Here is a 27,772-nt window from a genome sequence, read left to right as displayed (position 1 = left end):
CATTGACAATAAATCTTCTTATGTTTTATTTGATTCGGGTGCGGATAGAAGCTATATGAGTAGAGATTTTTGTGCTAAACTAAGTTGTTCACCGACGCCCTTGGATAATAAATTTTTACTCGAATTAGCAAACGGTAAATTAATTACAGTAGATAATATATGTCGGAATCGAGAAATTAAACTGGTTAGCGAAACATCTAAGATTAACTTGATACCAGTAGAGTTAGGGAGTTTTGATGTGATAATCGGTATGGACTGGTTGAAATAAGTAAAAGCAGCGATCATTTGTTACAAAATTGCAATTCGCATTATACGAGAAAAAGAAAAACCCTTAATGGTGTACGGAGAAAAGAGCAACGCGAAGTTAAATCTTATTAGTAACCTGAAGGCGCAAAAACTAATAAGAAAAGGTTGCTATGTTGTGCTAGCACAGGTCGAGAAAATCAATTCCGAAGAAAAGAACATCAATGATGTTCCTGTCGCAAAAGAATTTTCCGATGTATTTCCGAAAGAATTACCAGGACTACCTCCACACCGGTCCGTTGAATTTCAAATAGACCTTGTACCGGGAGCTGCACCAATAGCTCGTGCTCCATAAAGACTCGCACCCAGCGAAATGAAGGAACTTCAGAGCCAATTACAAGAACTTTTAAAGCATGGTTTCATTCGACCAAGTACATCACCATGGGGAGCTCCTGTTCTATTTGTCAAGAAGAAAAATGGTACATTCAGGTTGTGTATCAACTACCGAGAGTTGAACAAACTTACCATCAAGAACTGTTACCCATTACCGAGAATCGACGACTTATTTGATCAACTACAAGGCTCGTCGGTTTATTCGAAGATCGATTTACGTTCTGGATATCATCAAATGCGGGTGAAGGAGGATGATATTCCAAAGACTGCTTTTAGGACGCGTTACGGTCATTACGAGTTTATGGTTATGCCGTTTGGGTTGACGAATGCACCAGCTGTGTTCATGGACCTCATGAACCGAGTGTGTAGGCCATATCTTCACAAGTTTGTCATTGTTTTCATCGATGACATACTTATTTACTCGAAGAATGATCAAGAGCATGAAGAACATTTAAGAAAAGTGCTAGAGTTGCTGAGAAAAGAAAAATTGTACGGTAAGTTTTCAAAGTGTGCGTTTTGGTTGGAAGAAGTTCAATTCCTCGGTCACATAGTGAACAAAGAAGGTATTCAGGTGGATCCAGCAAAGATTGAAACCGTTGAAAAATGGGAAACCCCGAAAACTCCAAAGCATATACGCCAATTTTTAGGACTAGCTGGTTACTATAGAAGGTTCATCCAAGATTTTTCTAGAATAGCAAAACCCTTGACTGCATTAACGCATAAAGGGAGGAAATTTGAATGGAAGGATGGACAAGAGAAAGCGTTTCAATTGTTAAAGAAAAAGTTAACTACGGCACCTATATTGTCATTACCTGAAGGGAATGATGATTTTGTGATATATTGTGACGCTTCAAAGCAAGGTCTTGGTTGCGTATTAATGCAACAAACGAAGGTTATTGCTTATGCGTCTAGACAATTGAAGATTCACGAGCAGAATTATACGACGCGTGATTTGGAATTAGGCGCGGTTGTTTTTGCATTAAAGACTTGGAGACACTACTTATATGGGGTCAAAACTATTATATATACCGACCACAAAAGTTTTCAACATATATTTAATCAGAAACAACTGAACATGAGGCAGCGCAGGTGGATTGAATTGTTGAATGATTACGACTTTGAGATTCGTTACCACCCGGGGAAGGCGAATGTGGTAGCCGATGCTTTGAGTAGAAAGGACAGAGAACCCATTCGAGTAAAAGCTATGAATATAATGATTCACAATAACCTTACTACTCAAATAAAGGAGGCGCAACAAGGAGTTTTAAAAGAGGGAAATTTAAAGGATGAAACACCCAAAGGATCGGAGAAGCATCTTAATATTCGGGAAGATGGAACCCGGTATAGGGCTGAAAGGATTTGGGTACCAAAATTTGGAGATATGAGAGAAATGGTACTTAGAGAAGCTCATAATACCAGATACTCAATACATCCTGGAACGGGGAAGATGTACAAGGATCTTAAGAAACATTTTTGGTGGCCGGGTATGAAAGTCGATGTTGCTAAATACATAGGAGAATGTTTGACGTGTTCTAAGGTCAAAGCTGAGCATCAGAAACCATCAGGTCTACATCAATAACCCGAAATCCCAGAATGGAAATGGGAAAACATTACCATGGATTTCATCACTAAATTTCCAAGGACTGCAAGTGGTTTTGATACTATTTGGGTAATAGTTGATCGTCTCACCAAATCAGCACATTTCCTGCCAATAAGAGAAGATGGCAAGATGGAGAAGTTAGCACGATTGTATTTGAAGGAAGTCGTCTCCAGACATGGAATACCAATCTCTATTATCTCTGATAGGGATGGCAGATTTATTTCAAGATTCTAGTAGACATTACAGCAAGCATTAGGAACTCGTCTAGACATGAGTACTGCTTATCATCCATAAACTGATGGGCAGAGCAAAAGGACGATACAAACGCTTGAAGACATGCTACGAGCATGTATTATTGATTTCAGAAACAGTTGGGATCGACACCTTCCGTTAGCAGAATTTTCCTACAACAATAGCTACCATTCAAGCATTGAGATGGCGCCGTTTGAAGCACTCTATGGTAGAAAGTGCAGGTCTCCAATTTGTTGGAGTGAAGTGGGGGATAGACAGATTACGGGTCCGGAGATAATACAAGAAACTACCAAGAAGATCATCCAAATTCAACAACAGTTGAAAACTACCCAAAGTCGACAAAAGAGCTACGACGACATTAAAAGAAAATATATAGAATTTGAAATTGGAGAGATGGTCATGCTTAAGGTTCCACCTTGGAAAGACGTTGTTCGATTTGGTAAACGAGGGAAATTAAATCCAAGGTATATAGGACCACTTAAGATTATTGATCGTGTCGGACCAGTAGCTTACCGACTTGAATTACCACAACAACTCGCGGCTGTACATAACACTTTCCACGTCTCAAATTTGAAGAAATGTTTTGCTAAAGAAGATCTTACTATTCCGTTAGACGAAATCCAAATCAACGAAAAACTTCAATTCTTCGAAGAACCGGTCGAAATAATGGATCGTGAGGTTAAAATACTTAAGCAAAACAAGATACCAATTGTTAAAGTTCGATGGAATGCTCGTAGATGACCTAAGTTCACCTGGGAACGAGAAGATCAGATGAAGAAGAAATACTCGCACTTAAAATTTCGGGACGAAATTTATTTAACGGGTAGGTACTGTAGTGACCCGAACTTTTCCATGTTAATATATATTAAATGAAATTGTTATTTACATGATTAAGTGTTTCCAACATGTTAAGCAATCAAACTTGTTAAGACTTGATTAATTGACATAGGTTTCATATTGTCAATTGACCACCCAAGTTGACCGGTGATTCACGAACGTTAAAACTTGTAAAAACTATATGATGACATATATATGATTATATATATAGTTAACATGATATTATGTTAATTAAGTATCTCATTAGGTATTTTAACAATGAGTTATATACATAAAATTGAGTTTATTGAATTAAGAAACTCGAAACGATATATATAACGATTATCGTTATAACAACGTCTTACTAAATACATATGAATCATATTAAGATATTGATACACTATGTTTAATCATGATAAATGATAAGTAAACATGTCATTAAGTGTATTAACAATGAACTACATATGTAAAAACAAGACTACTAACTTAATGATTTCGAAACGAGACATATATGTAACGATTATCGTTGTAACAACATTTAACTGTATATATATCATACTAAGATATATTAATATATCATAATATCATGATAATGTAATAATTTAACATCTCTTTAGATATAATAAACAATGGGTTAACAACATTTAACAAGATCGTTAACCTAAAGGTTTCAAAACAACATTTACATGTAACGACTAACGATGACTTAACGACTCAGTTAAAATGTATATACATGTAGTGTTTTAATATGTATTCATACACTTTTGAAAAACTTCAAGACACTTATCAAAATACTTCTACTTAACAAAAATGCTTACAATTACATCCTCGTTCAGTTTCATCAACAATTCTACTCGTATGCACCCGTATTCGTACTCATACAATACACAGCTTTTAGATGTATGTACTATTAGTATATACACTCCAATGATCAGCTCTTAGCAGCCCATGTGAGTCAACTAACATATGTAGGAACCATCATTTGGCAACTAGCATGAAATATCTCACAAAATTACAAAAATATTAGTAATCATTCATGACTTATTTACATGTAAACAAAATTACACATCCTTTATATCTAATCCATATACCAACGAATAAAAACACCTACAAACACTTTAATTCTTCAATTTTCTTCATCTAATTGATCTCTCTCAAGTTCTATCTTCAAGTTCTAAGTGTTCTTCATAAATTCTATAAGTTCTAGTTTCATAAAATCAAGAATACTTCCAAGTTTGCTAGCTTACTTCCAATCTTGTAAAGTGATCATCCAACCTCAAGAAATCTTTCTTATTTACAGTAAGATATCTTTATAATACAGGGTAATACTCATATTCAAAATTTGATTCAATTTCTATAACTATAACAATCTTATTTCGAGTGGAAATCTTACTTGAACTTGTTTTCGTGTCATGATTCTGCTTCAAGAACTTTCAAGCCATCCAAGGATCCTTTGAAGCTAGATCTATTTTTCTCATTTCCAGTAGGTTTATCCACAAAACTTGAGGTAGTAATTATGTTCATAACATCATTCGATTCATATATATAAAACTACCTTATTCGAAGGTTTAAACTTGAAATGACTAGAACATAGTTTAGTTAATTCTAAACTTGTTCGCAAACAAAAGTTAATCCTTCTAACTTGACTTTAAAAATCAACTAAACACATGTTCTATATCTATATGATATTCTAACTTAAAGATTTAAAACCTGAAATCACGAAAAACACCTTAAAACCGGACATACGCCGTCGTAGTAACACCGCGGGCTATTTTGGGTTAGTTAATTAAAAACTATGATAAACTTTGATTTAAAAGTTGTTCTTCTGGGAAAATAATTTTTCTTATGAACATGAAACTATATCCAAAAATCATGATTAAACTCAAAGTGGAAGTATGTTTTCCAAAATGGTCATCAAGACGTCGTTCTTTCGACTGAAATGACTACCTTTACAAAAATGACTTGTAACCTGTATTTCTGAATATAAACTTATACTTTTTCTGTATAGATTCATAAACTTAAGTTCAATATGAAACCATAGCAATTGGATTCACTCAAAACGGATTTAAAACGAAGAAGTTATGGGTAAAACAAGATTGGATATTTTTACTTGTTGTAGCTACGTCAAAATTGGTAACAAATCTATATTAATCATATTCTAGCTAACTTATATTGTATAATACATATATTCTAATATATTATGTAATCTTGGGATACCATAGACACGTATGCAAATGTTTTGACATATCATATCGACCCATCTATATATATTATTTGGAACAATCATCGACACTCTATATGCAGTAATGTTGGAGTTAGCTATACAGGGTTAAGGTTGATTCCAAAAATATATATACTTTGAGTTGTGATCTAGCCTGAGACGTGTATACACTGGGTCATGGATTGGGTCAAGATAATATATCAATTTATTTCTGTACATCTAAATATGAACAACTAGTTGTAGGTTACTAACGAGGACAGCTGACTTAATAAACTTAAAACAATAAAAGGTATTAGAAATGTTGTAAATATATTTTGAACATACGTTGATATATATGTACATATTTGTTATAGGTTCGTGAATCAACCAGTGGCCAAGTCTTACTTCCCGACGAAGTAAAAATCTTTGAAAGTGAGTTATAGTCCCACTTATAAAATCTGATATATTTGGGATGAGAATACATGCAGCTTTATAAATGTTTTGCAAAATAGACACAAGTACATGAAACTACTTTCTATGGTTGAACGATCGAAGCCGAATATGCCCCTTTTTACTTGGTAACCTAAGAATTAGTAAACCAGTCTACTAATTGACGCGAATCCTAAAGATAGATCTATTAGGCCCAACAAACCCCATCCGTTGTAGCGGATGCTTTAGTACTTCGATGTTGTTTTATCATGTCCGATGGATGTCCCGGAATGATAGGGGATATTCTTATATGCATCTTGTTAATGTCGGTTACCAGGTGTTCAAACTATATGAATGATTTTTATCTCTATATATGGGATATGTATTGAAATATGAAATCTTGTGGTCTATTATTATGATTTGATAATATATAGGTTAAACCTATAACTCACCAATATTTTTTGTTGACATTTTAAGCATGTTTATTCTCAGGTGATTATTAAGAGCTTCCGCTGTTGCATACTAAAATAAGGACAAGATTTGGAGTCCATGCTTGTATGATATTATGTAAAACTGCATTCAAGAAACTTATTTTTTATGTAATATATTCATATTGTAAACCATTATGTAATGGTCGTGTGTAAACGGTATATTTTAGATTATCATTATTTGATAATCTACGTAATGCTTTTTAAACCTTTATGGATAAAATAAAGGTTATGGTTGTTTTAAAAATGAATGCAGTCTTTGAAAAACGTCTCATATAGAGGTCAAAACCTCGCGACGAAATCAATTAATATGGAACGTTTATAATCAATATGAACGGGACATTTCAATGTTGATGATATGTTGCTTGCGAGTTCTTACATGTCCAATATCAACAAGTTGAAGAGATTACTTTCCTCTGAGTTCGAGATAAAAGACTTTGGTGGTGCTAGGAAAATACTTGGTATGAGTATTGTGCGTGATCGTGCGAAAGGTACTCTATACTTGTATCATATTAAATACATTGAGAAAGTAGTAGAGAGGTTTAACATGGAGGATTCAAAGGCTCAATCTATGCCTTTGGGTAGCTCAATAAGGTTATCGAAAAGTCAATCACCTAAAACGGAAGAAGACAAGGCGGAGATGGAGAAGGTTCCGTATGCATCGGTCGTGGGTGGTGTTATGTATGCCATGGTTTGTACGGGACCAGATATTTCCCATTCGGTGGGAGTTGTAAGCCGTTATATGTCTAATCCGGAGAAAGAGCATTGGGAAGCGGTCAAATGGTTGCTTCGTTACTTGAAAGGTACTTCTAAAATGGGATTGTTTCACTAAAAATAATGGAATACTTAAAGGTTATGGGGATGCTAATTTGGGTTGATGTGATGATTCGGAAAAAAGCACTACGGGTTATGTTTTCACAATAGGGAAGACGACAATCAGTTGGATGTCTAGACTACAAAGGAGTGTTTCTTTATCAATAACGGAGGCCGAATACATGGCTATTGCGGAAGCTACTAAAGAACTTGTGTGGTTGAAGGACTTCTTAGATGAGTTGGGCAAAAGACATGACTATTGTGTCTTGTATTTTGATAATCAAAGTGCGGTTCATCTTGGGAAGAATCCGGTGTTTCATAGTCGTATGAAACACATCAAGTTGAGGTATCACTTTATTTGACAACATATAATAAATGGTACTTTAATTTTGAAGAAAGTCCTTGGTTCGAAGAATCCCGAAGAATCCCGCGGATATGCTTACTAAGGTGGTGACGAACGGGCAAGTTGAAGTTTTGCATTGCCTCAACCGGTCTTCTCATGAATTGATGAGAGAAGATGACCTACTAGAGAAATAGAGAGATGGTGGTTCGAGTCTAACAAGAAGTGTTGAAGCCCTTGCATCGAAAGTCTACTCATTTGACGTATGTGATGAGTGTGCGTGTCCCAAATGGCATATTGACGGTATGTATGGTGGTTTGACAATCTTGGTTAGTGTTGGGTTGACGAAGATTGGGTTTTGTTAAAGTATCCTTCAAGTGGGAGATTGTTGGAGTGAAGTAGTTTGAACAAAACGGAGAAACACAAGACTCGCGACCGCGAGTATGAAAGTCACGGTCGCGAGTGCTGCGTGGAGAAGAGTTAGCGAGATGGAAAGCTGAATTCGCGACTGGAGATTTTGCTGGGACATATCTTGCGATTGCGAGAATAAAGGCACGGAGAGCCTCGCGATCGTGAATCGGGAGCTGGTCGGCCAAAGATTCCAAAATCGAGTTTTCTTGGTCCCTAAGTTGTTTCCTTGTTATGTTATGCCTATATAAACCCCCTAATGTAACCCATACCATGTATCATAAAATCTATCAATAAAATCTCTCTAGTTTGGTCCGTAGATTAAATTAATCAACCCTTGATTACTTATAACCACGTTAAATTATCGCGTTCTTATTTTCTTTGTTATTGTCTTCGTTTGTCTTTGTGGGAGGGTGATTTTTCTGAAAATCATTCTTATTGTTGGGTCCTAAACCCTAACGGCCTAACAGTTCTCCGAGAACTTTCAAAATAATATAAACAATAAATAACCCTTGAGAAATGACAAAAAAGAAATAAAAAAACCATTTTATTAAACATTCAGTGACTAGGGTGATTACTAATTCAACAGTTACAAGTTATATTTGAACTGTTTGGTTGATATAACACTAATTTGTAGTTATCGTGCTCCCATTGGAAGAAATTATGATGTATCTAACTAATATATAGTTGACTAGTTGTATCAAAGAGACCCTAGATGATCTTTTACAGTAACATGTTCATTGTTGCTTATGTTGCTTATCATCCTGCGATTCTTCAATGAAGAAATTGAATTATCTGCAGGTTCATTTGTAGCTCGAATGAAACTGTAGCACTTGGCTCCTGACATTGTTCCTGTCATCGGGCCAATGATATACACCCAAATACCCTTATACATGTTGCTAGCTATTGCTGGCCCAATGCTACGCGCTGGGTTCATTGATCCTCCTGATATAGGCCTTAAAACATACATACATATTACGTATGTAAGTACATTTGTCAGTTACACATGTAATATTAGTAATTTAGTCAATTTTTATCCAACCAAAAAAACCTTATCCGTTTACTGTTTAGTTAATTAAATAAGATGTTAGGCTTTTTGATTACCCTGCTAAGATTGAATTGATGCATACTGCTGATCCAACTGCGATACCTGCTAGCTCTCCTACCTGCAAACATTATGAATTTTCCCTTTTGTCAAAAAAAATAATTATTAACTTTTTTAATTATGTGTGAAATGTGAAACAAGCATTGATGTTCATACTGCTTTAGAATCTGTGGCTACGGCTGAAGTGACAAACATCATTGTAAAAGTTACAATGATTTCCATAATCAGAGCTTGTAAGTTGGTCCCTGAAGGTGTGGTTATGCCTATATATTTCGTTGGTTGTAAAAGTATCTTTAGAGTATATGAAGCTGCTATAGATCCTGTTAATTGTGCTGTTGCGTAGAAAGGAACCTGTTGGTCGACAAATTTTTGTATAAATAACTACGTACATTAGTATTAGTATGTACATTAAAGATCAGATCATATGAGAGATTAATGCCAACTACTATTGGGCGCTTAAGTGTCCCCAAAAACACATGCTTATATTTGTCACAAAAAAAGGGTAAACCGACCCTCTGGCGGCCCCACACCGACTGGTCCCACGGCCAACATGTGAGAGGAAAATCGTGTAACCCATGCTTAAAGGGACATGGGGCAGGGATTGAACCATGACCGCCGCGGTATGCTGCATGTCCCCCAACCATAAGGCTACCATCGCGAGGACTATATTTGTCACAATCAGTGGTCGATCCATTAATTTTTTTGGACGGGGACAAAACCTTAAAGTTTTTGAAAAAAATATAATAACTTAAGACGTCGAACTCTAACATATAAAAAGGTTAGGTCGTCGGGGCAGTTGACCCAGTTATACACTGGATCCAACTCTGGTCAAAATTTGGCAATTAATGACCAAAGGGCCATGGCCTAACAATATGGGGAATACGTTTGTTTAGGCTGTTGTTGGATAGGGCTTGTTTGTTGGTTTACTTGTGAATCGGTTGTACTGATCTCTGGATAGCTCTGTTAACTAGGCCACTCAAGAGTTTGTGGGTTCAAGTCTTACATGTGTCGTTACTAAAACATCGCCAATATTTGGACGATAGTCATGTCGATTTGTAAAAAAGATATTGTATTTGAGTATTGGTTAGTTACTACAGTAAATGGTACCTGTTTCCAAGGGAAATGTCCAACACTTGCAAAAGCTATGGTGACTGCAGGGTTCATATGTGCACCTGAGATATGTCCAACCGCATAAATCATAACTGTCACAATCAGACCGCTTGCAACCGAAATACCAAGTTGAGACACCTTCGGTTCGTTGCCAGTACCAAGTACTGCACACCCACATGAAACAAACACCAACAAAAACGTCGCCACAATCTCCGCCACCACCTGACAATTAAATGTTCAAACATTGTGTAAATGTTGTGTCCAACGTTTACTAAAGATTTTCAGCTTCTTATTTTGAAGCCTAAGACAAATATTTTTGTCTTCCTGATTTCACATTACACCATGTGAATAATTCAGTACTGACAGCTTAAAAAATATGGTGCATTACCTTACGAAGAAAAAATGGCGGATAGTAAACTTGAAAGCACGAAGTGGCTTTGATTCGTTGGTCTTCTTGTGTTTCTGTTGTGATAATAGACACCTCATTTATGCCACTACTAGATTGTGCTGTCGACATGTTATTTATGTTTAATAGATACAATCAAGGACGAGGCGAATGCAAGTAAAGCTGTGATGATTTGTAACTAGAAAATTAGAGTGTGTGTATATGTTATATTATATGCAATGCACCTTCCACTTTGCTTCTAATCAAAAGAACTTTTAGCAGATTAAATACGCGTAAAGATCCTGATACAAAGAGTTACCAAAAAAGGATCTTGCTGATCTTAAGTTCCATTATAATTGCAGAACAAATGAGCTAGTGGTTGACATGTATGAAGTGATATACTTAAATATGATTTCTTTTAAAAAGTTGAACAATCATTTTATACAGTAAGCAAGATATTGGAAATAGGTGTTACATCAAGTTATCACACGAAGATTATTTATGCCTAAAAAGTGCATAAAAATGGCGTGAAATGTTTATGGTGTGGGCAGAAATTGGTTTCCGGAAGGGTTGAGTGGGTTAACTTTGCTTCTATCTTCAAAAAATATTCTCATAAACGTTGCAATGTCTTTGAAAATATCAACATTGGATGTCCAATAGAATCCTTCGTATAAAACAGTAAAATACTAATCATTTTGGTGAAGCAAACAAAATACCAGTATAAGTATATACCTTAAATTGTACAGTACATAATTGAAAGAACTTTTTATATTATAGTGATTTTTGCATTTATGTAGAGCCAATCATATGTGAAAATTGACGTAGACCATGTTAAACCTTAAAATCACATTTAAATCTAAAATATAATTTTGTCCAATACGTGCATATTGGTCTGTGAACATTTCAAATATGTTTTATTTATCGAATAGCAGTTACCGAATTTAAGTAGAGATCCGTACAATCACGGGACATCGCTAGTTTAAAATTTTTTAGTAGAAAATACTCTATAAATTGTATAAGACACCACTAAATTTAAATGTATGACCACATATAATTTTCAAATATATAGTTTTTCTTTTAAATTGTATAGGACACTACTAAATTATACTACTCGGACCCTATATATTTATCGAATTTATAATTTCTTTTTTCAAGGTAAACTATCACTAAAATAGCATTTTAATATAATTAGTACTGAAAAAAATTCGGAACCCCATTGAATTATAATTCGGGAATCGCAACTGTACCTTACCACTTGACTAGTGAGGGCCTATCTAAGGACATACTAAAAACCATGCCTTTTGAACAAAACGCAACTGCCCTCTTGCAATCTAAAAGATATTTATCATGTATTTTTTGGATTTTAACATGTATTTTATTAGTAATATTAACAGTAAATAAAATTTAAATATGTAATTTATTACATTTATATTTAAATATGTGTAAAAACCAGTATTTAATTACTTCTTGCAGTGGCGTTAAGCTCTCATTTGAGCATTGTAAGTTGAAGAAAACAACATAAAAGCCACAATTTACAATTTGATTTTGGGCTTCTTGTGGGCTGTTATCATATGGTAATTGGTAGGGCTGGAATCGTACTCATGAGTTGACCGAACGAGAACTAAAAGTAGTAGTCAGTTTATGTTATTATGGGCTTGCATCACTGGTTCCAACCCTTTTGTTAGTAACCAACTTTGACACTGAAATTCACCAATATTACCATAGTTTGATTGTATATTGTTGTTTATATCCTCCTTGGATGACATCATCTGTGATTTATTATTATTTTTTAATCAACAATTTAAAACATAATTTGATAAACTGATTTTTAATGCTTGATAATTGAAGTGTACTCTTAGGGGGCGTTTGGTTCAAGGATTTCAATTCCCAGGATTTGAAATCACATGGGATTTGAAATCGCACAGGATTTGAAATCCAATCTTCTGTATGGTTCGAGGTTTTCAAATCTCATAATTTGTAATGCGAACCCGAAACGGGAACGCGATCGCAAAACAAAAACCTGAAATCGAAACGCGAACCCGAAACGTGAACGTGAAACGTAAATTGTAAACGTAAAATCATAGAACATGGGATTTCAAATCCCTCATGTATACAAAGGATTTTCAAATCCTTCATCTATGGGATTTCAAGGGATTTGAAATGCAAATCCCATGAACCAAATCCTCCAACCAAACATGGGATTTCATGGGATTTGAAATGCAAATCCCTTCAAATCCCACGAAATCCCACGAACCAAACGCCCCTTAGGTTTTTGTGCTGACATTTTAAAATGATATTTTAAAATGATGTAATCAAATTTGACTTCAAATATAATTACAAATGATTTATTTATTTGTGGCTTATTCTAGTTAATTGCAGGTTGTGATAATCTTGATAAAGTTGAAGGACTACATTGTGCTTAATAAAGACCTTAAAGGGTGTTGTGTGAAGAAGATATACAAGAATGTAGCCGTTAGAATATATTATGGAGACTTGAGGGGCTAAAAGTGGACAAATTCAAATACATACATACATATATATATATATATATATATATATATATATATATATATATATATATATATATATATATATATATATATATAACCCAAAATTATTAGGGTTTCAATTCATTCATTGTCGCAACAATTTTAATTCTCACACAATTTTCTTTCATACAAATTAAGGCTTTTGATCGTCTGCTAATTTGATTCATAAGTTAGATAGTCATTGTATTTCTTATTTCTGATTCTTGTTCAGTCTTAGATTCCTAACTAAGATTGTAGTTCGTGTAACGACCCGGCTTTTTCGACTTGCTTTTGTGCTTTGTGCTTTCATGAAACTGCGTATATGCGCGTACGGAGCTAGTTTATGCTATGGGATCTTAATTAATGATTAATTACTTTCATTAATATCTTACAACGTGCTATTAAGTGTGTAATCACTTAACTTAATCCCCGAATGCTTTTACGACCGTTAGTGTCACTTGACGTTTGAAACGAGCTATGTACTTGGTACACGATTAACTTTGATCATAATCGGAATATTATGACTACGTAATACTAATTTTTATTTTATAATAACAATTACTTGGGTTTTTGGATGCTTAATTATGCTTAGTAATTTACTAGAACACACTAGTTAGTCTTGTTGGACTTTCTACCTTGTTGGACTTTAGCCCACCCTACACTAGCTAGTGGACTATTTAATTAGCCCAATTACTAATGACTAGTGACCCAATAATAAGTAAGACAAATGCCCATTTATTAGAGGGAACATAATAGCATTCATGTCCACCATTATCCTTAATGTTGCATGGGATCCTAACATAAGCACCAACTTTAGACAACCATTAACCAAAAAGCAAACTTGTCCCCCCCTTGTCCCCTCCCAAAAGTGACGGCCAAAGGAGCCTCCCATACCCTCATTTCCCTATAAATACTAAGCTATTTCCTCACAATTCACATTTGATCTCATTCACAATTTACACACACTTACTCTCTAATTCTCTCTCTAGTCTTTCTCACTCTAAAAAGTGTAAGTTTTTGATTTATTTCTTCTTCTTCTTCTTCCCTTCATCTACACGACATCATCATCATCATTTTATGGATTTAGCTTTTAGCTTTTGATCTTGTTATATCTTAAATATTCAAACTTGGGTTTGAATCCTTCAAGAACATGGAAGATTCAAGCTTTCTAGCTTTGAATCTTCACTTATTTTGTAGATCTAAATCTTTTTAGCTTTAATCTTGTTATTTTGTTATAAAGATTCAAACTTGTGTTTGTAATCTTCATATATCTTAAAGATCCAAGCTTTATGCTTCAAGATCTTAAAGAACACTAAAGATCCAAGCTTTTTAGCTTAGGGTTTCATTATTATATTAAAGATCTTAGCTTTCTAGCTTATGATCTCATTAATCTTGTAAAGATCCAAGCTTTCTAGCTTAGAGTTTTCTTAATACTTGAGATCTAAGTTATTATTGTAGATCTCACTTACTTGGAACCTTTTTGTGTTTGTTGTGATGATAAAGATCAAGTCTGTTGGGATTTAACAAGTTCATAATATACTTAAACCATTTTAAGAATTAAGAAAACGGAAGCATGTTAATTACCATTTTATATATATGTTAATCTTTAACCAATTAAAGTTAAATCCCAATTAGGATCAAGTTGTGAAACATACTTACAAACTACAAGCAAGTAAAGAGATTATACCTACTCCAAGCTTGCTAGTAAATGATGAAGATGATGATGATGAATGGAGCTCCAAAAGTATGAAACCTCAAATAGTTATACCCCAAACTTGTGCACCAACACTTTAGCTTTAGTTAGGATTTAATTAACACTTGAAACCAAGCTTGCAAAGAAGAAAATGGATATCCTTTTGACCTCCAAAGGCCACGGCCTGGACAGCAGCAAAAGAGGAGTTTTGTGCAGTTTTTTTGAAGTGTAATTGCATGTGTGTGTTGTTCCAAGAGTCAAGATCCTAGTATATGGAAGTGGGAAAGCATGGGTCAAGGAATCTAAGTCATAAGCATGTGAACTTGCAACTCCAAGGCCACTTACTCTTCCATGTTATAAAATAAGTTTTATATAAATTAAGTTTTATAAAACTTTTATAAAACTTCCATATACATATATATTTGTTATGTACATATATTTTATAAAACCAAAACTTTATAAAATGTAACATAACAAAATAAATTATTTAACCTATAAATAATTTAAACTCTTGTTATATAAATTATTCCATAATTTATATATATACACATCAAGTAATATTTCAGAAAACCATTTTTCTTAAAGTTCAAATGTCGCGTATTTAATCAACGATCTAATCACTAAGATCAAATACTAATAAGGTGTCGGTAAGTTTGTTATTGGGTATGACCCGACTTGGATCACAACATGTTAGCCACATTAATTTAATATGTCTCTCGGGCATACGAAATACCTTCAATCTCCCACTTGCACGAGAAACATAAGAAATTAATGCAAGTGACGGATACCACCTAACGACCGTCCATCACCCCCAATATGTTATGACTTTGTGCCATTCAATAACATCATCCATTTCGAGTTCCCATCTCGAATATGATTAGGTGAATCTTTCATTATATCCTTTCATCCTAGATGTCATGTTAAATCCAAGAGATACAGAGTGATCACTCTCTTCTAGGTTTAACTTTATCAGGCCTTAAACATCTAACTCTCAACGAATAAGAGGGACAAATTCCATCTTGACTACATACGTCCTGAATATACACCTTGCATTATACCTGAGCTCTTCCTTATGAACTACCATATTTCAGAATAGCGAAGGAAAGAATCAAGGCACAATACTTAGTAAATATCTGAACTCAATATGTATCTTAGGTCAGAGGATACAATGATATTCGCCTTTACTCAAGATTACATGTGATCAACCATAAAGGCTCTATACAGTAAATCTTGAGAGCGGGTCTTCCAATATTTGTATCCCACAAATATCTACGAACCTTGGTTGAAACCTTGCCCCACATTCATCCCGTGAATGTATACCAATCCAAGTTCATAATAGTCTAAACCTCACACTTGTTCCCACAAATGTGATTGACTACGGAATTTAGAATAATTACTTATTCATGGATAAAATATGCAAAATAGGAACTTGACTCAAAATAAATTAATACCATAATTATATTTATGAGTTTGAACAATTTTGTTCCGTTACAATACTTAAAACAGATCATGACCAATCACTAGAATATCGAAGCCCTAATGCACAAACATATCCTGCATGTTTTGCTCTATGTAAGAGCTTCGTGAGAGGATCCGCTATATTAAGATCTGTGTGAACTTTGCGAATACATATCTTTCCCCTTTCAACTTCATCCCTTATGTAGTTGAATCTCCACTCAATGTGACGGGTCTTTTGATGAGCACGAGGTTCCTTGATTTGAGCAATCGCACCCTCGTTGTCACAAAAGATCTCAAGAGGTTCCTGAATGGAAGGGACTACTCCTAAGTCGTCGATGAATATCTTCATCCATGCAGCTTCCTGAGCTGCCAATGAGGCGGCAATGTACTCTGACTCTGTAGTGGATAGTGCAATAACATCCTGTTTTGAACTCTTCCAAGAGACCGTACCTCCATTTAATGTGAAGACGTAACCAGATTATGATCGAGAATCATCTCGATCAGTTTGGAAACTCGCGTCCACGTAACCTTTTACAGCAAGTTCCTCCTCACCAGACCCGTATATAAGAAACATATCCTTAGTCCTCCTAAGGTATTTCAATATACTTTTAACAGCAACCCAATGACTGTTTCCAGGGTTATTCTGGTATCTACTTGTCAAGCTGAGAGCGCATGACACATCCGGTCTAGTGCATATCATTGCATACATGATTGACCCAATAGCAGATGCGTATGGGACTTTCTTCATTCTCTCTTGTTCATCTTTTGTTGTGGGGCACTGAGATGAACTGAGAAGTGTTCCCTTTTGAATAGGTACCAAAGCTTTCTTAGATTTGTCCATCTTGAACCTTTTCAAGATCTTTTCAATGTATGCACTTTGATTCAAACCTATCAGTTTCTTGGATCTATCCCTGTAGATCCCAATCCCCAAAACGTATTGTGCTTCTCCAAGATCCTTAATGGAGAAGCACTTACTTAACCAAGTTTTAACACCTTGCATTTCCGGAATATCATTCCCAAATAATAATATATCATCCACATATAATACAAGGAACATGATAGTGCTCCCACTAGCTTTCTTGTATACACAAGCTTCATCACCATTTTTAATGAAGCCAAATTTCTTGGCCTCTTCATTAAAATGATGATTCCACATTCTAGATGCTTGTTTCAATCCGTAGATTGACTTCTTTAACTTGCATACCTTTTTAGGATATTTCGAATCAACAAAACTTTCAGGCTGAACCATATAGACATCTTCCTCAAGATGTCCATTTAGGAAAGCGTTCTTGACATCCATTTACCATATTTCATAATCATAATGAGCAGCAATGGCAAGTAATATCCTAATAGACTTTAGCATTGCCACAGGCGAAAAAGTTTCATCATAGTCAACCCCTTGAGTTTGAGTGAAACCTTTTGCTACAAGTCTAGCTTTATATGTATCCAAGTTTCCATGTATGTCGGTTTTCATTTTGAAAAGCCATTTACAATTAACTAGCTTTGAGCCAGTAGGTTGTTCAACAAGTTCCCAAACTTGGTTGTCATACATGGATTGCATCTTAGCGTTCATGGCTTCCTGCCATTTATCTTTATCAATCCTTGATAAAGCATCTTGGTAGTTTGTTGGTTCATCCAAATCAACCACGTAGCAACCATCCATGAGAAACCCATATCTCTCAGGAGGATTACTGATCCTACCAGATCTGCGAACGTCTTGTGTATTTTGATCATCCAATTGATCACTCTCAACATTTTCATGTTGAGTGCTAGTGTCAACCAATTGTGTATCATCTACTTGATCTTGAACCTCTTCAAGATCTATCTTCCTTTCACTATTTCCTTCCATTAGGAACTTAGTTGCAAGGAATTCAGCCTTTCGAGCAACAAATACATTTTGATCGGTTGGATCATAGAAATAGTATCCCATATCATCCTTGGGATATCCTATGAAGATACACTTTGTGGATCGAGCATTCAACTTATTAGGGACGTAATGCTTAGGATAAGCTTCACATCCCCATACCTTTAAGTATGATAGACATGGAGGTTTTCCAAACCATATCTCATGAGGAGTTCGTTCCACTTTTTTGGTTGGGGCCATATTTAGAATACGAGCCGAGGAGCATAGACAATAACCCTAAAATGACAGAAGCAACGAGCTTATAGCCATCATAGATCGAACCATATCCATTAGGATTCGGTTCCTCCTTTCGGAAACTCCATTAAGTTGGGGTGTTCCAGGAGGAGTGAGTTGCGAGATAATCCCACAACTTTTAAGATGATCTTGGAAGGCATCGCTTAGGTATTCACCTCCTCTATCGGTACAAAGTACCTTGATTATCTTATTGAGTTGATTTTGTACTTCGTTTTGATATTCTTTGAATGCTTCAAAAGTTTCGTCCTTATGTCTTAACAGGTAGACATATCCTAAATGACTAAAGTCATCAATGAAAGTGACGAAGTATCTTTCACCTTTCCTAGTCATGGGCTTAAAGGGTCCACATACATCCGAATGTATTAATTCCAATAAGTCTTTAGCCCTTTCATAAGTCCCTTTGAAAGGTGCTTTAGTCATTTTGCCTTGTAAACAAGATTCACATACATCAAACGAGTCTAGTTCATTTGATTTCAAAAGTCCATTCTTTTGAAGTATATGCATTCGATTCTTGTTTATGTGACCAAGGCGACAATGCCATAAGTAGGAATCACTCAAATCCCTTTTGAGTTTCTTGGTGTTTGCATGGTATATTGAGCTATTGTATGATGTGTCATCATGATCCAATTCTTAAATACCATTCGAAGGCGAAGCCTTAAAATAGAACACATTATCTAAAGAAACATGGATATCATCATTAATGAAATTAAGATTAAAACCATATTGTTTCAAACGGGATACGGAAATAATGTTTCGGGATAAATCGGGTGCATACAAAACATTTTTCAAAGTAAGCTCCAAACCACTTGGAAGCTTTAAAACAAAGTCTCCTTGAGCTTTAACTTGCACCCTTGCTCCATTTCCCTTGAAGAGACTTGTTGTTCCCGCATCTTGATTACTTCTTTTGAACCCCTGCAAAGAATTGCAAATATGAGTTCCACATCCTGTGTCTAATACCCATGTATTAGAAGAAGTAATACTAAGCTCAACGTATACCATATATACATTACCTGAGGTTTGCCCTGCATCCCTCTTTTCTTTCAACTCCTTCAGGTAGACTGGGCAGTTGCGTTTCCATTGACCCATTTCACCGCAACCGAAGCACGGATCTTCCTTGGGGTTAGCTTTACCGACAACCTTTTGCTTCTTGTTGTTGTTGGTTGGGGTAACCATCTTTCCCTTTCCCTTGCCCTTGCCTTGGTAGGCGGGTCCTTTCCTCTTAGCCGCCTTCGGCTTAGAAGTGTTATTATTTTTGGACCCGCCTTCATTGATCATAAACATGGGTGAAGCCCTTTTACCCATGCTCGCTTCGGCCGTCTTAAGCATGGCATGTAGTTTGCCAATGCTCTTATCCCATCCATTCATGTTGTAATTCATTACAAATGTGTCAAACCTCTTTGACAAGGAATTAAGGATAAGGTCCGTGGCTAATTCATTAGACACATTGTAGTTTAGAAGGTTTGCTCGATCAATTAGGCTTTTCATCTTAAGGACATAAGATGAAACGGATTGGGAGTCATCCATCCGACATGCATGAAGTGCTCGGACCGTTTCAAAGCGCTCGACACGAGCTTGTTGAAGGAACATCTCCTTCAACTGTGTGATCATGTCATATGCACTATGATGCTCAAAATCCTTTTGGAGTTCTGGTATCATAGTCCCAAGCATGAGGCAAGAAACTTGCACCGAATCGGTGCAATATTTCTCCCAATAAGCCATGCCTTCCGTATCATCCTCGTCCGGTTGATCGGGAATGGGGTCTTCCAACACATACACCCTATCCTCAAGTTTGAGGACAATTCTTAGATTGCGGAACCAATCCATGACGTTCGTATGGTTGAGTTTTTCCTTTTCGAGGATTGACCTTAACGATAGGTTGTTAAAGTTGATAGGTGCGTTTGGAATGTTTTTGTTGTTATTGGCGGCCATCTACAAAATTTAACAAAGTTGTTTAAGTATTAATTTTAATTTAACAATCAATACCCTTTAAATCCAATTGATATTTTTTAAATTTTAGAATCCAACGGTAAACCAAATTTCGGTTAGGTGACCTTTATCTCGTCATTTGATTTAGCTAGGTAGTCATTGTATGACAATTGCAATCCTTTTGCAACTTCTAAGTTATGGAATCATGCAATCCTTTTGCATGGCATATTTATTCCATCAACGCCTATTTGTTCCTCATGCTTCGGTGACCCTAAGTTCATGATTCCCAAATCAAGTCGTCCTACTTGTGTAAACGTGTAAATTTAACATACAAGTGGTTAGGTGACCTTTATCCCACAAGTGTGCAAAATTCACCTTAAGCATATTAGTTTGCTCATAACGGTTAGGTGACCTTTATCTCATTGTGAGTTCCCTAATATATTTAAGTGTTGCACAAAAGGATGGTGTTTAACTTGTTTGCCTTGTTAATAAGGGATTTTAAGTTTTCATTAATTCTAGTTTGAGAAAACCTTCATGCCATACACCAACATGCATTTAGTGTATGGTTCATTTGAAATCCATTTTCATGTCTTGTAATTAAGCCAATTACTTGATATAAACCATTTTATATATATGATCCTAATCATGTTCTTAATAACCATTTATTAGCGTCTTTTACCATTTCAATTTAACCGATTAAATTGTAGTTTGGTAAATTTCATGTTGTTAATAATTTAACCAATTAAATTATAGTTTTGCTTGTTGTTAACTTGTGTGATAACTTATTGTAGTAACATACACAATCCACAATCATACAAGAAATAAAACAACCACGCATGCAAAACAAATGTGTTCACAATCAAGCCAATTTGGTAGACATTTGTTTAGCCGAAAACAAATGTCACCGGTTAAGGGGTTATAACACAAAGTTGGAGATTTCAAATCTCCCACTTAATCTTGCATCCAAATGCTTCTTCTTGTGTTCTTCAAGTCTTCATCATTTTTACAAAAAAATATATCCTAATACATTTTTCTCTAAAAAATGAAATTACAATCTAATCTATTTTACATACCAAATATAAAATAAATTACATAACCAAAATAATATTATTACAAACCAAATGAATGAATTAATATTACATACCAAATGAATGAATTAATTCAACCAAACATGCAACCATTCAAACACAAGGTCAAGGCTTAATTGTGAACATTAACTTACAAAAATTTTGAACAAAATGGAGCAACCAAAAACCCATTTTGGGTCCATACAAATTCGGCCAAAAATGAATCCCACCCAAACCCTTAAATTTTTGCATTTTACTTGCATGCATGTTCATAAAATGCAAAGATATACTGGGTTTAAAAAAACATCTCGAAGCATATTTCAACAACTTCGGCTCTAGATACCATTGTTGGAATTTAACAAGTTCATAATATACTTAAACCATTTTAAGAATTAAGAAAACGGAAGCATGTTAATTACCATTTTATATATATGTTAATCTTTAACCAATTAAAGTTAAATCCCAATTAGAATCAAGTTGTGAAACATACTTACAAACTACAAGCAAGTAAAGAGATTATACCTACTCCAAGCTTGCTAGTAAATGATGAAGATGATGATGATGAATGGAGCTCCAAAAGTATGAAACCTCAAGTAGTTATACCCCAAACTTGTGCACCAACAACTTAGCTTTAGTTAGGATTTAATTAACACTTGAAACCAAGCTTGCAAAGAAGAAAATGGATATCCTTTTGACCTCCAAAGGCCACGGCTTGGACAGCAGCAAAAGAGGAGTTTTGTGCAGTTTTTTTGAAGTGTAATTGCATGTGTGTGTTGTTCCAAGAGTCAAGATGCTAGTATATGGAAGTGGGAAAGCATGGGTCAAGGAATCTAAGTCATAAGCTTGTGAACTTGCAACTCCAAGGCCACTTACTCTTCCATGTTATAAAATAAGTTTTATATAAATTAAATTTTATAAAACTTTTATAAAACTTCCATATACATATATATTTGTTATGTACATATACTTTATAAAACCAAAACTTTATAAAATGTAACATAACAAAATAAAGTATTTAACCTATAAATAATTTAAACTCTTGTTGTATAAATTATTCCATAATTTATATATATACACATCAAGTAATATTTCAGAAAACCAGTTTTCTTAAAGTTCAAGTGTCGCGTATTTAATCAACGATCTAATCGCTAAGATCAAATACTAATAAGGTGTCGGTAAGTTTGTTATTGGGTATGACCCGACTTGGATCACAACATGTTAGCCACATTAATTTAATATGTCTCTCGGGCATACGAAATACCTTCAAAGTCTTCATCATCACATATGATATAGATACATGAACTTATGTAAAATGGACAAAGGTTGAAGCTTTATTCGATTCATGCAATAAAGAGGCAATCTTGATGTTCAAAACTTGTAGAATGATAGATTTTACTTTTAGTTGTGTGTTGATGGTTGAACCTTGGTCAAAGTGATGTAAAACATCAAAGAGTTGTACACTTGAAGCTTACAAGCATCAAGGATGAGAACTGTGATGAGCATCAAGCACCAAGAACCTCACCAGAGCACTTGTTTGCTATTTTTCGGGGTCTGATCAGACTCCTGGGCTTCTGGAAAATTAATTTTCAGATAGTTCGTTTCTATTAGATGAATTTTCGTTTAGGCCTCGACTTAATCCAATATACGAGTTAGGATTTATAGCCTTCCGAAAGTCACTACGCCCTTGTAACGTTGTGCTGAAATTTCTGACCTACTCGCACTTAAACCATCGCCACGGTCAAACGAAGACGAGTTAGGTTTTAAAAATTGGTCAGCGGTTAGAGAACTCACATACGGAGCCATAGCCACTGACTACGCATATTTTCGATTTGTAGAGAGGTCGTAAAAGCTGTCCGAATTCTGCCTTTTGTTTCGATCTCTATTCTTGTTAAACTTACCTTAGTATTGATGAATGATGATGATAATGATGATGTAGATGATGACACTTAAACTTAATTTATTCACCTCTAACATTTTGGGACAACATACTGACCTAGTGACCTTTGACTTTGGTTGACGACCTTTCGGACCGACTTACTACCTGCATACGTTTCATATCGACTTTTACTGCGTATTCACTGTGAGTTATAGCTTCCCTTTTTACTTATACTATTTTTGGGACTGAGAATACATGCGCTTTTTATGTTTTACTGACTTGACACGAGTACTTAAACTTTACATATGTGTGGGTTATATAACGGCATAAAGATTCCCCTTAGCACGGTAACGTTTAATCATTGGTTTTGAACCGGTGAACGCGAATATTAGATATGGATCCATAGGGTTTGACATCCCCACTCGGGCTAGTCGCGCTAGCATTTAATGGGTGTTTAATACTTCGAGGACATACGCATTCGCCAAGTGTACTTTTAGGGGGTATTTCTATTACGTTAAGTTAGTTACCGGGTGCCCACGGTTAAGCATATACTTTTCATACTGATTTAAACTGCTGGTTGAAGCACTGAAATCTCGTGGTCTACATTACATTACTGATTACAAACAAACTATATTCGTGTTGACTTTTAAGCATGTAATTCTCAGGTGCTTAGATGATTTTGCTTCCGCTGTTAGTCTTGCTGTTACGGACCTGCTGTGTTAGATTTTCGCTGCATTACTTAGAGATGTCTCAATCATGGAACTTTTATCTTGCATTCGTAACTTATGTTATTTTCAAATAATGACATTGTAACGACCTTTGTGTCATGTTATCTTTTGTAAACGCTATCTTTTTATGAATGCAAAACTGGTTTTCAAACAGCATGTAGTAATTGACCGTGTAAAGATCATGTTGTTGACGAATCGTACACGATGGTTTTGTACGGGGCGTACATTTGGTATTAGAGCATTGGTTGTAGGGAATTAGGTTGCATTAGTGAGTCTTGACCTAGTCGAGTAGGATTCGCTAATAGGAGTAATCTACAACTTGCTCGTTCACTTGTTTCTACGGAACCTGCTGCATGCTACTGTGTTATATTACTGCATGTTACTGCTTACTACTACTGCATGCCACTGCTTACTTCTACTGCTATATGAACTTGCTGCATGCTACCGTTTCCTTTTACAGCTATGTAAACTCGCTGTATGCTTTGCTTATTCTCGCTACTGCATGCTACTATCTGCTTTTGATTGCATGCTCAATACTGTTATTACTGCCATGCTATGTACTGCTGTAGATGATCTAGGCTGATGTAATTGTTATGCCTAATTACGTGCTTTCTACTCGTATGCTTTTCGCTGTACCAACTTGGAAAACTTATCATTCCTAGTTCAGATGTTTTTCTCAACCCTTTTCCCACTCATCTAACCCTAAGGACAAGTATGTAAACCACATGTTACTACCGTTCCACCGTTTCAGAGATCGAAACATTACTTCACGCAATCTAGAAGGAGTACCCCTTGGATTACACACCTGTTAAAGTTAATCCTCGGTGGAGGAGATATGTGAGGACTTATCGAAGTAACCGCACCCCGAGCTCACCCTAATTAGCTACGTACAATGTATGAACATTAGAAGGATGTTCAGTTTCTGCAAGTTGACTCGTATCTCGTACACTTTCATGACCGTCACTTATCTCTTCCATTTTTCACCACTACTCGACGATCTAACGACACTTCTAGACTTAGGTCCCTAACACTCTTAGGCACTGGAGAAGTCGGGAGGACATCTCCTTTTACAAGGTCATAGTGTCTTCCACTGATGCACAGCCATACCCAAGGACTTAGGAGTCGCTTCAAGACATATCGTATTACTACTTGCTACACGTACAACTCGACGCGAGACCCAGATTGAATTTCTAGAAAGGAACCTAATGACATTACCTAAACCCGAACATTTTGAAGAAATTTCGGGACATTTAGGCATTGATGCATGACCTACGGAACCTACGCACCCATACCGAGAAACCGTGAGATTAATTATGTAGAATTTGTTTTGAAATAGTATAAATAAAGCACCGTTAGATGAAATCGAGTAGAACTTGAAGTGATCACGTTACATTGACCATATAGAATGATATTGGAATGAATGTACGATTTAGTACAATATAATGACGCCAGGCCAGCGTGATTGAGGTGATCCAGGAAAAACTTTGGTAGGGATCACTTGAGTATACGCATTATGGTCTGTTAGAAGTAGGGAAAGAATAACCACGTAGCCCAGAAACTGTACATGGAGGGCCTTGATTGCAAAATTGATAACCCGAAAATTTGTCATAGATATAGACACCCTGTACACTTAAGGAAAAAGTTCTCAAATAGGAAAAACTTTGAACTTACTTGCGATAGAGCAATCGTTATCTCAGCTATGGAGACTTGCATGGATCCTGATTTTAGTTAGGGTACGTTTCGTCACAATGTTTTATTGTCTCGGAGATGTTTAATACTAGAGTGATAGAAACCTTATATCTAAGGACCTTAGTCTTATGACTGATAAGCCGTTAACAATTATGAGAGTTAAGTATTCTTTAGGACAAGCTAATGGTAAGCTGGCAGAGATAGAGGAATGATTTAAGGTAGTACCTTAAAATTAACAGGTGGGTCATTTGGAGATGACCTCATGCTAACAAAACTTGGAAATTTTAATGAAGTAGTTGGAAAGGATTAGTTACCTATGCACAAACAAATGTTATTTGAGAAGGTTGATAGAATTTTTCGCGATAGTATAATAAGATTTAGTTGGAATGGACTTTAGGATTAACCTAATACTCATCAAGTTAGGAAGCTTTGATGAAATAGTTGGAACAGACTGGCTTTCAAGGATAAAAGTGAAAGTTATTTATAGTGAGAAGGTCATTCGTATACCTCGCAAGAATGGTGAGCCGTTAATAGTTTACGGGGAGAGAAGTAACCCGAAGTTGAACCCTATTAGTTGCATGACAACAACCCGAAATCCCACAATGGAAATGGGAAGGAATAACAATGGATTTCATTACGAAGCTACCGAAAACGGTAGGCAGTTATGACACTACCTGGGTTACTGTTGACCGCCTCACCAAATCTGCTCACCTTCTAGCCATTAAAGAAACCGATGCAACAGATAAACTTTCACAATGATACATAAAGGAAATTGTATCCCGACACTTCAGCGATTCAGATTCTATATTAAAAACTACCCGAGAATCTTATTTGATACTCATTCTTACGCGACTCTGAATCCTAACTTATCCCGGGAAATTTCTTATTCGATGATAATCACACCATCACCCTTCTTACTTCGATATTAGTCATACCAGTTCAAAATTTTTCCAAAATCAATAGGTGGTTAATTCTCATCCTCATACTCTCCCATTCGTATCTCACTTATAAGCAACAACTTTACACTTAAGCATTTTGGTCGAAAGACTTATGCCCTACTAATAGTCATCAACCACATTTAAACTCAATGGTTTTTATTACCTCAAATATCACCCGAAATTTTCAAAATCTTTTTTCTCAATCCTCATCAATCTTTTTCCAATTTGTAACCTCCGAAATATGAAAATTTTGTTTGCCAAAATTTTTCACACACTATTTTACGGTACGATCCTCTCAAATTTTTATAAAAGTAAATTTATTTACCATTCATGCAAAATTTTGAAATCGTAAATGTTATATAAAATAAAGTAAATGATTACTTATTTTTGACAAATACATATGAAATTTTTACTTTCACTTTTGCAAATCAAATCTTCTATTCAAAGGACATCTTACTTTGAATGGTACGTGTTGTACATAACCCTGGTTTACTAAGAACTTCGTTTCTTTTCTTACATTGTCACCTTAAACGATTTCTATAAAATTTTCGTTACTTATTATATAAAATTTTTCGTTGCTTATTCGTATCCAAGTCATCATGAAGACTCTGCAACCGTCGAAATTAAGAAATTCATGTGTGTGTGTGTGTATGTGATGAACGCACTTACTACCACGTCATGCAGAGCCTTCAGGTATCCACTAACACTTAAACCATTCAAAATTACTGCGTTACCACAGGGATCATATTTGTCACACCTATCGGAGCGATGCTTTTTCTTACATAACTCTAAGTCCTGACTTATTCCAGGGGACTCTCATTTAGTGATACAAACACCATCAGTATTTCGACTTTAGTATTAGTCATAACCTGTTTGGTATTTTGCAATGTCAAGAAGCAATTAACTTCTCGTCCTCACGTTCTATCCTTCATACCTCATTTTTTAGCAACGGCTTCACACGTGAACATTTTTGGCCCAAAGACTTAAGTCCTGAAAATTATCAAAGCTACATTTAATTCATTAATTTTTCATCACCTAGTGACATGTCACCCAATGATTCAAAGATTTTTCACTAAATCTTTTTCAACTCGTAACCTTTGAAATACGAAAAACTATGTTTATCAAAATT

The 27,772-nt window shown here is 35.4% G+C and overlaps 1 protein-coding gene across 1 annotated transcript; it reads right to left on the bottom strand.

Annotated features, from left to right (window-relative positions):
• Positions 1–8,682: 8,682 nt before the first annotated feature.
• Positions 8,683–10,714, bottom strand: LOC139849301 (aquaporin NIP2-2-like). Its single transcript, XM_071838958.1, has 5 exons — positions 10,586–10,714; positions 10,195–10,419; positions 9,244–9,438; positions 9,087–9,148; positions 8,683–8,938 (listed from the first exon to the last, which is right to left on the bottom strand). The coding sequence occupies exons 1-5, from the start codon at positions 10,712–10,714 to the stop codon at positions 8,683–8,685; spliced, it is 867 nt and encodes a 288-aa protein (XP_071695059.1).
• Positions 10,715–27,772: the final 17,058 nt, after the last annotated feature.

Source organism: Rutidosis leptorrhynchoides, chromosome 5, assembly GCF_046630445.1.
Source record: "Rutidosis leptorrhynchoides isolate AG116_Rl617_1_P2 chromosome 5, CSIRO_AGI_Rlap_v1, whole genome shotgun sequence".
In the NCBI taxonomy this organism is placed as follows: Eukaryota; Viridiplantae; Streptophyta; class Magnoliopsida; order Asterales; family Asteraceae; genus Rutidosis; species Rutidosis leptorrhynchoides.
This window is presented reverse-complemented; position numbering and strand designations above follow the sequence as displayed.

What these genes read in the sequence shown, in the direction of transcription:
- LOC139849301 (XM_071838958.1), bottom strand. Translation starts at nt 10,714, where the DNA reads ATGTCGACAGCACAATCTAGTAGTGGCATAAATGAGGTGTCTATTATC. An exon ending in GACATTTCCCTTGGAAACAG is followed by an intron (nt 9,439 to 10,194) that starts GTACCATTTACT and finishes GTCGACCAACAG; the next exon opens with GTTCCTTTCTACGCAACAGC. An exon ending in ATCAATTCAATCTTAGCAGG is followed by an intron (nt 8,939 to 9,086) that starts GTAATCAAAAAG and finishes GTATGTTTTAAG; the next exon opens with GCCTATATCAGGAGGATCAA.